Below are 15530 nucleotides of genomic sequence, written 5' to 3'. Positions count from 1 at the left end.
TAACTCGTCGAGTTCCTCCCGATTCCATTCCACTGAATCCCGTATCAACTCGCCGAGTCACCCTAGTGACTCGTCGAGTTCATCATATGTCCAGAAAACTAATGTCTGATCAGATCAAAACCCTAATCATTCACTGCACTCATCCAGAAACCCAGAAACGGGCAAACCCTACCCCGACTCGTCGATTCAGCTAGGGACTCAACGAGTTCCTTCAGTCCTTTCCTATTTCAGCCCTTTTTAGTGGGATCTAAGGTCCCAAACTGCAGATCCACACTCCCTTAGTGCAGATACCACGTAAAGTTGCAAACTTTACGTGCATGCAAGGCCCTACAGGGCCATAACCTCAAAACTAGGCTTCTTACAAGGTTTTTGTGCATGGAAAGGGGCTAGGCTGCATAAAGTGAGCAACTTTATGTCATTGGGGACCTAGAGAGGTCCAGATCTGGAAACATATCCTTGTGATAAGTACAAATCCGAGTTTGACTCTATTTTGCACCAAAAATGGTCATTTACTTCCAAGAAAAGGGATCTAATCAACTAGAGATCAAGGTGATGACTTTATACCTCAAGATGATGGCCAATACAGAGTAGATGTCGGATCTACTGCTCCTCTCCTTGCTCCTTCCTCTTCAAGCTCTATAATCCTTTACAAATACCCCAAAATCAATCACAAAAGCTCTCACTCTCACTCAAGAAGATGCAAGGTCGAAATAGGGTTCTCTCTGGCTAAAAGGGTGATAAGGGAGGCCACAAGAGGCGGGTTATGTTCCTTAAATAGGGTGCAAACCCTAAAAATTAGGGTTTCTCTTTACAGCTCCTACTCGTTGATTCGGGGCCTTCCAACTCGTCGAGTAGGACCCAAACCTCGCGTCCCCAAACAGTCTCTACTCGACAAGTTGGAGCACCCCAACTCGCCGAGTCCATGCACAAAACCATAAACATTATATAAAATAATCAATACCTGGAACAGATGTTACAAAGTATTATTTCAAAGAAAACATTAATGGAAGCAAAAACATCCCATCTTTAAATACATAACATTTTTTTATATAAGTCTTCGAGAGAATGTCGCATGCAGTCATACCGGTCTCCTTTCTTTATTAAAACTTGACGATCCTGGAAAATGTTAAATAACAACGGGTAAGCATAATGCTTAGTGAGCATACACATTACTCTACCATTATCTAGATCACTTACTTACACATAACACATATCACATAAAACATAACATAGCATAAACATTCCTAGCACATATTGTTGGTACCAACCATAACATTGTTCCCCCTTCCAGGAACTTACCCCCTTACCCCTTAAATAGGGAATAAGAGATAAAAGTGCAGTTTGCCTCACTAGAGGTCAAACCACATTCTACCTTACCTTCTTCACTCTACCGGATTAGGGTATCCGTGAACAAAACATGAAACAAGTAATGCCTAAATAATACGAGAGTTAATGTAACTCACCACTCTTGGTAACTTGAATACTTTAGTTGCAATAGCCAAGTGAGCTTCCTTCTTTTTGAACACCTATACAACAATTATATCACATATTTATCTTGTGTTTCATAACTATACTTTAAAATACTTTCATTCTCATTACTTTAACTTTTCTTTGATTTTAGTGTTCTGTTCGGGACCTGATTTCTTCACTTTAAATCCATAGTTAGGTTCTGATAGAACTGTATTCATATAGTTCCCTCTTTTATATTTTCGAGAATATAAGGATCTCGTCCTAACGATTTTTGGTTGATTTTATACAAATTTTACAAGTTAACCATCTTGAGCCGTTCCTTTCTGGACTCACATGCAAACTAGGTAACTTGTAATCTAGGAGGGTTAAGATTTAAATTATAGGAAAAATTCATGGTTAACAAGACATTATTCTCTAACCCTAACCTCTGACATTTCATGAATCAGAGTTTTGAAGAATTAATTATGCACATCACAAGTTGATGTATAATTTCTGCAACTTTCTTGACCACTCAGTATTCTTTTAATAAACTGTACAATCCTACTACGAATTAAATAAAGAACTTGATATGGAGGAAAATAGACCTCCATATCTAACTACAGGCTTTGGAATTTTAGCATTAGAAGACAGCACATGAAATATGCGACAGCATAGACCCTTCTGATAAAATTGACCATTTTACCCTTCAAGGGTTTCGAATTTGGAAATGTGATTCAAAGTTTGAACAAACTAGACATACTAAGCTTTCAAGAAAATTAAGTCTCGTGATTTTTAGATGATCGGATTGCCTTGAACGGATTTTAGAAGTTGAAGGGCAGAATTGGAAAAACATGTCATTTTAGCTTTTAAGTCACTTTTGGTGTTTTATTAAGGACTTAATTGTTTAGCTTTAAGTTTAGAAATTTTAGTAGATTAAAAGGTCATATAAGAAGCTCATAATATATGTTAATTACATTGACTTAGTGACTTAATGGTTTGTCTAAATAGAGGCTTGAAACTAGGACCTTTTACATAAAATCATAACTTTGTCTAGGGTATGGCTCAACCCATTAAGACATAAAGAGGCAACACATATGAGTAAATTTTTAGAAGAATACAAAGGAGAAAATTTCTTACCTAGGATGTATGGAATTATAGATTCCACGAGAAAACTTTGTGTCAAACCAATCCTCTTTTCTTTTACTTTTCTTTTTCCTGCCCAACATCTCTCTGGATAGGTCTTCTCTCTCGTCGTCTCTTTGAGGATTTTATCTACCATTTTCCCTCCATTGACTCCAGAAACATGGATTTACTTATAAATTACGAATAAGACTATGGAGATTTTTAAAAAAGCATATCTAAATCCATCGTTTGTCCCGTTTTGTGACATGCATATTCTGCTCTCGAAGTTCAAGCTTTTCCTCTCTTTCTCACTCACGTAACCCTCTATCTTTCTGATTTTCTTGGCTGGAAATCGATTTACGCATAGCTAAAATGAAGCTTGAAGCCTGCCTTCCCTCCTGATGATCCGTTCCCGCTCTTACTCTCTCCCTCGATCTCTTATGGCCAAAGAAAAGGAAATCACGCAAACAGACGAACATAATGGACTTGGGACGATTAGGGTTAGGTTTTGTGCTTAAATTCATGGATTAAGTGAAACCCAGGCAAGGAAAATTGGCCACCCTCTTCATAAGGCCGATCCTAGCTTAAAAAACTCATAATTTTCACTTTCTGCCCTTAACTTTCCCATAATGACAGAATCTACCCCAAAAACAATTTTCTTAACAATTGACAGCTTTGGTTTTGACACTTAATTTGAGCCCCCTAATCCCTTGATACTTTTCATTATTGATTCTTGAATGCTATTACTCTCAATGATTTTATATTATCTTGAATTATCCACTTATTTAATTAAATAAGTTTACTTTATTACTACTATCATCATTTTATTTTATTATTTTATTTTATTTATTTATTATTTAACCACTTCCAATTTATCAAATGTCTTTTATTTGAGCATTCTTCGATATAATTCTTTAGAATATAAATCCCTATTCATATAATTATTATTATAAATTAACAAAATCGTTTTTGAAATTACTAATGAGAAATAGGGTGTTACAGTTTGATGGTAGCTTAAGCCATTCTGATGTGTCTCGGACTGGTTCTATCTGTAATAGAGCCACGACATGTTGGAATCAGGAAAAGATGGGTAGTTGGTGATCGTATATGATATGAGGTTGCGGTGAGTCATGTAACATTCATTCCTTTAGCAGAAGTTTTGGTAGCAAGGTGCTTTTGATCAAGTCTTGGCAGTCGGAATCCTTTTCGGAAGGCACGCGAGGCTGTTATGTGTGTGTATTTTGGCTCAGCAATCGGGTAGGTGCCCGGTGTTCCGGACAGTTGGCAAACAAGTTGGGACCAGGGAGGTCCCAGTTGTTCTTAAGGAAAGCAGCTATGTGGCAGCAAGATGAGTTGGAGTGGTTTCAGTGATTTGGGGTCCGTGTGTGGAGTTGCTTGTCATTCGGCGCATATGCTAAGTTGTTTATAGTTGGACTAAATAAACTCAAAATGGTTGATTAGACCCTGTTGCGCAACTCATGTCTGAGTCTAACTGTTGCAGGGGTGAACCTTTTACTTGAAGGATTATCTAAGCCTTCTGCCAAGTATGAGTGTTCGGTAGCTGTATATGGCCAGTAACCTTATTTCTTTTGAAACGTTTGTTGGTTAGAATCTCTCCGAGGTTGGCATGGTGTCGGTTGGGTGTGAGAGATCTGACAGGGAGTCAGACCATTGAGACTGTAGGTTTTGTAATCTAGGTAAGAAAGGACTGAGTTTTATTCAAAAGATTTAGGGTTCGTTCTTCACCGGGCTTGAAGAACCATTTCGAGAATGGTTTCAGTGAACCTGGATAATCCGTTGGCGATGGGCGCGTTATGATTGGTTGTTTTCATCGAGAATTGTCATTGGGTTGTACCATCTGGGCGGTCAGTTGGGAAACCAAGGCAATATGGAATTCAGATCTCGGGAAGATAGAGGTGGTTTCCTGTAAGGGTTTAACGTTCGTCTTTCAGGTTTGGTGAGTCCCTATAGAATTGGTTTCGGTTGCCTTAGGGAGGCTATATTATTCCCGGGTTGTGGAGGTATTGACCAGATTATTGGATGTGTCGGGGAAGGTAAGAACGGATTTCGAGGACGAAATCTAATTCAAGTGGGGAAGAGTTGTAACATCCTGTTTCGAATTGTCCCCATTCTGAATTGATGATCAAAGGGTTGGGTATTATCAGGCTTCGGAACCTCGAGGAGTTGGGTTTTGGACCCAATTGGAGTTAGATAATGTATCTTGGTTGCTCAAGTCTTCAGTTGGAGTTTTTGGACCAAAGGGTATGAATTTATTTTGAAGTATTGCAAGGAACTCGACGAGTTGGGAGGATCCAACTCGTCGAGTAGAAAGCTTTCCAGCCGTGTGGATTGGAGGACCTACACTACAAGAAAAAAGGGTATCAAAGACTGATATAATCAGTCTCTGATGGTCAATAATCAGTCTCTGATGAGAATCAGGGACTGATTTTGCTAGTCCCCAGCTAGTCCCCGAGACCTAGTCTTAGATAATCGATTTTTTTTGTATCTGGGACTGAAAATTAGTCCCTAATTCATCAATGTATCAAAGACTGAAAATCAGTCTTAGATAATATCTCATTCAGTCTCTAATTTGTTTTATTCAAATCCCCAATTTAATATCATATCAGTCCCTGATACTATCTTTTAGAGACTGAATATTAGCCCTTTATAATATATTATTCAGTCTGTAATATTTTCATTGAAATCTTTATTTTGTGTCCTATCAGACCCTTTTGATATCATTTGGGACTGAATATCAGTCTTCTAAACTACCTAGCTTAGTCTCTAATATTGTTTTTCAATGACTGAATATCAGTCTCAAATACAATTTTATTCAATCCCTAACCTGATATTTCAAGGACTAAATACCAGTCTCGGATACAATGTCATGAGTCTCTAATCAGATTTTTAGGGACTGGACATCAGTCTCAAATACAATGTCCTTTAGTCTGTAACATGATTTTTCAATGACTGAATATCAGTCTTAAATACAATTTTATTCAGTCACTAACCTAATATTTCAAGGACTGAATACCATTCTCAGATACAATGTCAATCAGTCTCTAAACAGGTTTCTTAGGGACTACATATCAGTTTCGGATACAATGACATTCAGTCTCTAACTTGGTTTTTCAGTGACTGAATATTAGTCTACGATACAATGTCATTTAGTCCCTAACATGGTTTTTTAGTGACTGTATATCAGTCTAAGATTCAATGCTATTCAGTCCCTAACATGAATTTTCAATAACTGAATATTAATTTCTGATACAATGTCATTCAGTCCCTAACATGCTTTTTCAGTGACTGAATATCAGTCTAAAATGAAATATCATTTAGTCCCTAACCTTTTTTAGTGACAGGATATCAAACTCATATGCAAATATCATTTTAGTATTAATAACTAGTTGTAAGTGCTAGAGTTATAGACTAAATATACTGAAAATAGAAAATGTATTGTAATCTAGACATCATTTCCAAATTAAAACAATAAACAGAAAAAATCTAAGCAGTGTCTAAATAGTAAAACCATATCTGAAAAAAGTTCTAACTTTTAACTTAAGGTCATGACTATTACTCTTCATCAGATGTGTTTGTCATGTCATCATATGCACGAAATCCTTCTTTATCAGGCGGGCATAATATGTTTTGAGAATCTGGGAACTTCAAGATCATAAATTGAAGCATCTTTTCACATTTCTCCTCACTTTGTTTCACTTTTTCTTTGTTTTCTCGAATCTCTTCCTCGAGTGCAGTAACTTTATTTTTCAAAGCCATTTCATCCGTTGAGGCTGATTGAGACGGTTCCGCTGCTGATAAGATATGTAGATCTTTTTTCCTCATAATAGGTCCACTTGAAGCCTCCCATCCAGATAGTAATGCTTTATGTTTTGCACAAATGGTTTTAACGACTTTTTTCTCTATTTCATATTCCATTTCTGGAGTAATGCTTACTCCCGCAGAAACTAATTTGGTACATTCATCCTCTTTTCATTTGGAGAATATTTTCCTAAAACAACATAAAAACATATTATAATAACTTATATATAACACCAATATCAATAATTACAAACGGAAATTAATATTACTCGATAAATCATTCTTACATATTGAATGCGTGTCTCATCATTTAGCCATTCCTTTGTAGGATGAAAATGCAACTTATGATATAATTCGATTGGGGTGGGGGGCAATTGAGTCTCTTTGTTTTTCTGCAATAATAAAAATTATATAAGAACAATTATTTATTATTGGTGTTCAATGAATATGTTAATACAAATATAAACTAAATCGCTAGTTACCATGCTAAATTTGTGATTTGCTATTGATCGAGAACCTCCTCTACTTGAAATCACTAGTTTTTCTCGATTATTTTTCATTTGATCAGCATACTTCTACAAAATTTAAATTGAACATGGTTACTAACATATAAATAATAAATAATTACGTAAAAGATGTGTATATGTAAAGAGTGAAAAAGTTACCTGTGCTTTATCGGTCTCCCAATAATCACACAAATGAGACCAATCTTCTTTGCTACGACAATCTGGCTTCATTTTAGATCGTGCTAATTGTGGATCGGTCATTCCTCCATTTTTCTTCCAAAAATCTTTCAAAGTATTTCGTGTGCGTTTCCATTGCCTTCGCATTTGCTCATCTACACATTCCATCAAAAACTATATTTGTGTGCGGTATTTCAAATTTTGCCTGCATTTAGTACATATTTTAACCTTTTAGGGATGAGATTTATAACCGGACCAGTTCGGAACTGGAACCGGATTTGCTTTATTATATGAAGCGAAACATTTTTAAAAAAACAAAAGAAAAACACAACATAGATATGCTGTCTTGCCGGACCTGTAGATGATTCAGTATTTAACCAAAATATAACTTTGTGCAGTCTAAAATGAACTAAAAACAATAAATTACGTGTTGAAAAAGAATCAAGTCATACCGACTTCATATGACTGCCTTATGCATATTTTAAAAATGAGTGAATTAAAAAAGTGCTAAAAAATAAATTTCAGTTCGGTTCTAGTATAACTTACACGTAATCTATCGATCATTTCTTCTTTATTTTCTTTCGGTACTTTCTCCCATGTATGGAATTCCATTGGACAAAACTTTCGCATCACAATTCCAACCTCCGTTGCAAAATATACTGCTGAATCCCCAACAAATTTCTTAGTATATGTATCTTTTCTCAATGTAATCCGTGCATCTGGTTGATTCTCCACAATCTTGTCCAAAATATGCGAAGCCTTTTTATTAATATTAGGGCCTCTCCTTCGTCGTTGATCTGCACAATATATATTGTTCTTAATTGGTAATGTTATAAATAAAATAATAAAATTCGTACTACTTACTTGGAGCATGAGAGTGCTCAGTTTGGGATTCCATGTTATCAGTCGTGTTCTTTGTGCAGTCTAAAATGAACTAAAAACAATAAATTACGTGTTGAAAAAGAATCAAGTCATACCGACTTCATATGACTGCCTTATGCATATTTTAAAAATGAGTGAATTAAAAAAGTGCTAAAAAAGAAATTTCAGTCCGGTTCTAGTATAACTTACACGTAATCTATCGATCATTTCTTCTTTATTTTCTTTCGGTACTTTCTCCCATGTATGGAATTCCATTGGACAAAACTTTCGCATCACAATTCCAACCTCCGTTGCAAAATATACTGCTGAATCCCCAACAAATTTCTTAGTATATGTATCTTTTCTCAATGTAATCCGTGCATCTGGTTGATTCTCCACAATCTTGTCCAAAATATGCGAAGCCTTTTTATTAATATTAGGGCCTCTCCTTCGTCGTTGATCTGCACAATATATATTGTTCTTAATTGGTAATGTTATAAATAAAATAATAAAATTCGTACTACTTACTTGGAGCATGAGAGTGCTCAGTTTGGGATTCCATGTTATCAGTCGTGTTAGAGACATTTCCTTCACCAACTAACGGTATTGAAGATCGTTGAGTATCTTCGGTGGAACCACTTTGTCTTGTTGCTATTTTCACATTAATTAACACAAGTACAATTGAAGTAATTTACTATTATGTAGGATATAATTTATGTAATTTATATACTATTACAAAAAGACCGGTTTTTAATTTACTATTACACAATGGCCCATTACTATAATCTAATATAAGACAAGTACCAATATTTATATAATTTACTATTACTCAAAATATTAAACACAAATGTAGTTACCTGTATCACCTGAGTTTGGAAAAGAATCCATATTTTGAGAAAGAGGACGTTCAGTTGTTTTAGAAGTTGTTCTAGAGACACTTTCTTCTTGGGCAGGCTGAAATGAAGTTGATCGAGTATTTTCTCTCGCAACAGTTGCTCCTACAGAGATTCAATCATTAGTTATGACCGATTATGTCTGTTACGAGAGTAAAAAAATACAAACCTTGCACTAAAAATTACCAAACAACCCCTTCATTAACAATTACCAAACAACTCTTACACTCATTAACAAACATCCCCTGAACTCATTACCAAACTGCCCCATACATTAACATTTACCAAACAGCCCTATACACTAACATTTACCAAACAGCCCCTACACTCATTATAACCCTTTAACTTTTGGTCACCAAATTCAACTTTAACAGATTATGGATGTATCAATTAAATGTAATCAGAAATTAACATGTAAGGTTATACCTATTGATGCAACAGATGTCATAACACGTTTACGTGTACGAAGCATGCACAACTTTGGATCCAATTCACTTCCACTTTCTTCACCAGTTGACACAACTGAAATTTGTCGAGGTTCTTTCCTTACACGCTTCGTACCTCCGAGATTAGCAATCGTCATCAACACAAGAAATATCCACATTTTACCTGCAAAAATTTGGTTTTTACACAAGTTAGTCATGAGTAAAATTATTCATATTCATTGTCAAAAAAGTTCTAAATAATTAACAAATTACAAAACACACCAACAACATACAAAAAGAATACATTTATTCATATTCGTTGTCAAAAAGTGTTAAATACTAAATTAAAGACACCAACAAAGAAACACAAAAATACACTTATTCATATTCATCGTCCGACTCATCATATACTGCCAAATTTGTTTCATTGCTATCATCTAAATCTTCGTTTGATTCATCGGGTAATTCCTCAATAACTTCATTGGGGATAGTATCATAATCGATAAAATCATCTAAATCAACTTCAAAACTTTCATCATCAACGACTTCCACAAACTCTTCTTCACTGTCTTCTCGATGAAACTCGAAATTTTCACAATCAGATGCTTCAAATGGGGTTGTGTGTGACGGTGTTCCTACATGTTCAAATAAATCTTGTGTATCCTCATTCTCTGGTATGTCCCATAAATGCCTATGTGTGCTCCTTTCTATGATTTTCCAGCTCGAGGCATGTGTGGGATCATTTATATAAAACACTTGTTTTGCTTGATTTGCCAAGACAAACGGATCTTCCTTATAAGCTTGTTTGGTTGTATCTACAGAAATGAAATGAGGCTCAAACATCACGTGCTTCTTTCTACGATCGGTATCGAACCAAATGCATTTAAATAAAATAACTCGATATCCTTTTATGAATGAAAATTCAAGGACTTCATCAACATATCCATAATAATCCTCTTCAACGCCATCGTGAATTCCTAGGGCTGTAACTCCACAATTCTGAGTCTTCCTATGGTCATCTCGTGACTTAACAAGAAATTTAACTCCATTTACTATGTATCCACCATGTGTTGTAACTCGATCATCTGGGCCACGCGATAATGCATACAACTCTTCGTCAATTGCGGATGAATTTTGCTCATACATTTTCCTCATCTGTTCACCATTTTGAGAAAAGTATGAGTTGGTTGAATGCTTCTACATGATAAAACGATATAATTTAATGTTATAGTAACATTACCCGTAAAGAAAACCAACTTGGAAATAAAGATTGTTGTAATTCGCTAAAATTTAACGATCTTGGATGTTCTCTTTTCAGGTGTTGTAAGTGTTCCCTGTCAGGTGAAAATAAGCCTTAAATACCTTGAGATAATAAAAAATTGAATTCACTATGAAAGGTAAAATATACTAACTCAATGTACGGTTCAGCTTCTGCACAATTACTTAAGATAAACCACTGTGCTTTCTTCAGTAGAGTACTCGAAAGCCTAACAGTTTGTCGCTTCCCAATGCCTCGGCCATTCAATTTAAAAATATCCAATTTATAGTCTCGAACATCATTAACTCTTTCATCATCATTTCTACCACGCTTCTCTAGTTTTGAATCAACACCTTGTAAATAGTGTGAGCAGAATGTTAGAGCTTCTTCTACAACATAACCTTCGGCAATTGAACCTTCAGGTCTTGCTTTGTTTCTAACATATTTCTTTAAATGGCCAAGATATCTTTCAACCAGATACATCCACCTTGATTGTACGGGTCCTCCTAAAATAGCCTCTTGAGGTAGATGAACGCATAAGTGCATCATAACTGTAAAAAATAAGGGAGGAAATATGCGTTCCAGCTTGCAAAGAATCTTAATTATCTTTGTTTGCAGCATTTCTAACTCTCCCACATGTAATGTGACTGAAGTTATAATCTTGAAAAACCGAGAAAACTCTACCAACGTATCATGTATTGGCTTATTCAAAAGCCCACGAATAGCGATAGGGAGTACATGTTGCAGTAAGACATGACATTCATGAGATTTAAGTCCATATATCTTACATTGCTCGAGAATAACATTTTTAGCCAGGTTTGAGGCGTATCCATCTGGAAAACGAACATACTTAATTGTACTGCAAAATTGGTGTCTCTCTTTTCGATTTAAAACATATGGAGCTGGCGGTTTAATCCAACGATCATTTTTCTTCACTAAGTGAAGATGCTTGCGTATTTTCATATCCTGCAAATCACGGCGAGCATTATCAGTGTCTTTTGTCTTCTTTTCTATGTTTAATAAAGTTCCCAAAATGTTCTCAAAAACATTTTTTTCAACATGCATGACATCAATGTTATGACGCATTAACAACTTGCACCAGTATGGTAGTTCAAAGAATATGCTTTTTTTTGTCCAATTTAACTCTCTTATGCCCCTTTTACGTTTTTGGCCGGTGTAAGACTGGTTTTTTCCATGTGGACATTGAGGGACGTGTTCTAGTTGATGTAAGCAATCTTCTCCGCTTATATGTTTAGGTGCAAGCCTGTCCTCTTTTTTCCCATTAAAATCTCGTGCATTCTTCCAAGGATGATCGTGGGGAAGAAATCGCCTATGACCTACATATCCTATTTTATTTCGTAAACGAATACTTGGTGCATCTTCGTTGCATATTGGGCATGCCATGTACCCACTCGTGCTCCATCCAGACAGGTAACCATATGCAGGAAAATCATTTATCGTCCAAATAACTGTTGCACGCATGTTGAATGTACATCGAGATTCAGAATCATATGTTTCGACACCATTCTCCCATAGAACTTTCAACTCATCTACCAATGGACGTAAATATACATCAATGTCCTTTCCAAGTGAATCTTTGCCTGGAATCAACAAAGACATCATAAATGAGGCATCATTCATAGACTTCCACGGAGGCATATTGTATGGTATAAGCACAACAGGCCACATACTATATGAAGTATTCATCGTCCCAAAAGGGTTGAAACCATCACTTGCAAGCCCTAGGCGTACATTTCTAGGTTCGTTTGCAAAATCTGGATAGATTCTATCGAAGTGCTTCCATGCTTTTCCATCTGTTGGATGCCTAAGAACTCCTTCTTCGTTGGATTTGTTGTGAGCGTGCCACTGCATGTCCTTTGCAGTATACCTACATGCATATAACCGCTTCAGTCTACTTGTGACGGGAAAGTAACGCAAGACTTTTGCTGGTATCTTCTTTTGATTCGTTTGATCGTCTACCCAACGACTACCGCCACAAACTGGACATGATTGTAATTCTGAATTTTCCTTCCAAAACAACACACAGTCGTGCCTGCAAGCATGGATTGATTCGTATCCAAGTCCAAGAGTACGCAAATACTTTTTTGCCTCGTAGTGGGTTTTAGGGATTATTGTGTGCTTGAATGCCTCACTCAATAACTTCAGTATCATATCCATGGACACATTTGTCATTTTACAGGTTACTTTCACATGCATCAATCGTAATATAAAGCCCAGTACCGAGAAAGTATCACATCCCGGAAATAAGGGTTTCTCCATATCAGCAAATAACCTGTCCACATTGGGATTGCTAGATCGATTAGAAGACTCGAACTCATTGTTTCCATCTCCTCCTTCGGTTTCATATCCAACATTAAACGCATCACCAAGTAAATCGTGGACCCCGTCATTTGATTCATTGTCAGTTTCGTCAAGGTCGTCGTTTGTTTCATGTTCCCAACTACTTTCCCCATGAAATATCCATTTTACATACGATTGTTGAAAGCCATGATGTATTATGTGATCACCAACAAGATCAGGTAACTGCTTTATTACATTCAGACAGTTATTGCACGGACAATGTGTAAGACCTTCGCTATCAACATATCCCTTAGCCATCTCCGCAAAATCGATTGCTCCTTTCATGAACTTCGGATCGACCTTATTCTTGATTTTAATCCAACTCTTGTCCATCTTATCTTAATGTTAATTTTTTGAACTAAATAATAACCAAAAAGGAGATACAGAAGAAGAAAGAGAAAAAAACAAACATTAATGTGGGAAATTCTACAGAAAAGTCTAAATTACTTACTACCCTTAAGCATAAAAATTAGATATTTGGTGCTCTATAAAATGGATATATGGTGTTTGATTAAATGCATATGATAAGTACATGTTTGAGAATCGAGCCCATAGAGTGAGTAATGCTTTTTATCTTTTTTATTTTTTTTAGCTGAAGCTTATATTATCAGACCAAAAACTAATGGTATACTTATGTTTAAATACTGTTAAATACTGGAATTTTCTTTTCTGGCTTCACCACAGCTAACAAATTTTATGGCTTCAATGTTTTTTAATTTCAAGGCCGCTTGTAAAGACATGAGCAATTAACTTTACAGTGTTTTAATAATTCATAATTATGGGACAGTTTTAATCTTAGGGGTATTTTGGGGAAAAAAATTAAAGTTTTTGTATCAGATTAGGTGTCTTTCATGTCTAGTATAAAAATAAGAGTGATTACTTTATTGTTTTCAATCTAGTATTATGTTTATTTCAGAAGTAATTACTTAGCCAAGAACTTTTTTAAACCTCTCTTGTCCCCTGTTATTTTTCCCCTGTTCCTGGTTATATTTTTTATCACCTGTTATTGTTATTTTTATTGGTGCACAAGGTGAAAACTGAATGCAACCCTGCTACTATTATATTTTTAAACTAGGTTGAAAAATGTCCCCTGTTATTTTTAAACCTCTCTTGTCCCTTGTTATTTTTCCCCTGTTACTGGTTATTTTTTTATCACCTGTTATTTTTTTTATTGGTGCACAAGGTGAAAATAGAAAGCCCATGTTACTATTATTTGTTAATCTAGGTTGAAAATGTTATTAGTTGGTGCAGGGGAGGTGCAGATTCTTTACTGGGAGGGACTAGCACGTTGAAAGGTAGAACACAATTGTTATCTTTTTGTTAATTTGAGTATTTTCAGTAAAAATTATTAAAGCTTTTTATTCTCATTCTTGTTGTAGATATCATTTTTTTTTGTGAGTTCAAGAGAGAGTACTAGGACAAGTATTTAGAAGTTTATAAAAAATGTGTGGCAATAATGGGACAATTATTTAGCACATATAAACAGACAATTGAAGTTTTACACTGATGCTTCTTTCTCATCATTACAATGTACGTTCATCATGACAATCTCTTTTGTTCAAAAAATGGACATTTATGCCCCTGATACATGTAAGTGCCCATATTTCAATACCATGTTCCATTCTTTGTAGTTTTACAGTATTTTCCTACTTTTAGTTGGAGCTGCTTGTATGTGATTTATGTGTTTATATATGATGGCTTATATGTGTTTATATATGTGATTTTGAAATTGAAAGTTGAAACAGATGGAATGAATGTTCTGGTGGATCATGACAGTTATGCCCTTGATCTATAGAAGTGCCCATATTTCAATACCATGTTCAATTCTTTGTAGATTTACAGTATTTTCCTACTTTCAGTTGGTTTTGCTAGTATGTGATTTTTGTGTTTACATATTATGGCTTATATGTGTTTATATTTGATGTATTATACGTATATTTTTCTATTTTTCTACTCTATAAATGTATTATATGATTATATATATTTGATGGTGTATATATGTGATTTTAAAATTGAAAGTTGAAACAGATGGAATAAATGTTCTAGTGGATCATGACGTTACTATAGAGGTAATTTAAAATTCTAGTAGCCAAAATATCATATGATTTGGAGCATTTTTAATGGAGAGAAAAGAATCTAAGCTAATAATGATTGAACAAGGAATCCACGAGCAACATTAAAATTGAATAACAAAAGCTTAACCAGCGAATCAATAGAGAATTGAAGAAGGTTAGTTACCTAAGATCGATGAATGTTTCACGAGTAACTGTATATCGTAGCCCTGGATTTCGATGCACGTCCGACTCCTTCGATAGCTGTTCCTTCTCGTAAGGTTTTGATAGGGTTTAATGTGGGAGAAACCGTTCCATAAATTCTACGATCCTTAATTTCGGGAAGTGATTATGTTTGTTATATGATCCATAAGCAAGTATGTTCTTTCCTTTATTAATTATTTTTTATTTTTTTATTTCAATTTTCTTTAACGTGTTTTAAATTGTTGTTTTAATTTAGGTTATAATTTTTTTTTCATAATTTCATATTTAACTAGTTTATTTTTTTTTTTTTGTCATAACTAGAATGTATTTTTAAAATACATAAAATTACATAAAAATAAGAAAAAATATGGCTAGGATAATGTTAGTAATGACAACCTACTAAA

At 35.0% G+C, this 15530-nt stretch overlaps 1 protein-coding gene across 1 annotated transcript; it reads right to left on the bottom strand.

Moving 5' to 3' along the window:
- Positions 1 to 9630: 9630 nt before the first annotated feature.
- Positions 9631 to 13204, bottom strand: LOC145111325 (uncharacterized). The gene is made up of 3 exons (XM_079047612.1): positions 10674 to 13204; positions 10493 to 10586; positions 9631 to 10449 (listed from the first exon to the last, which is right to left on the bottom strand). The coding sequence occupies exons 1-3, from the start codon at positions 13202 to 13204 to the stop codon at positions 9631 to 9633; spliced, it is 3444 nt and encodes a 1147-aa protein (XP_078903738.1).
- Positions 13205 to 15530: the final 2326 nt, after the last annotated feature.

Source organism: Lactuca virosa, chromosome 5, assembly GCF_052849685.1.
Source record: "Lactuca virosa cultivar CGN04683 chromosome 5, Lactuca_virosa_CGN04683_v6, whole genome shotgun sequence".
Lineage (NCBI taxonomy): Eukaryota > Viridiplantae > Streptophyta > Magnoliopsida > Asterales > Asteraceae > Lactuca > Lactuca virosa.
This window is presented reverse-complemented; position numbering and strand designations above follow the sequence as displayed.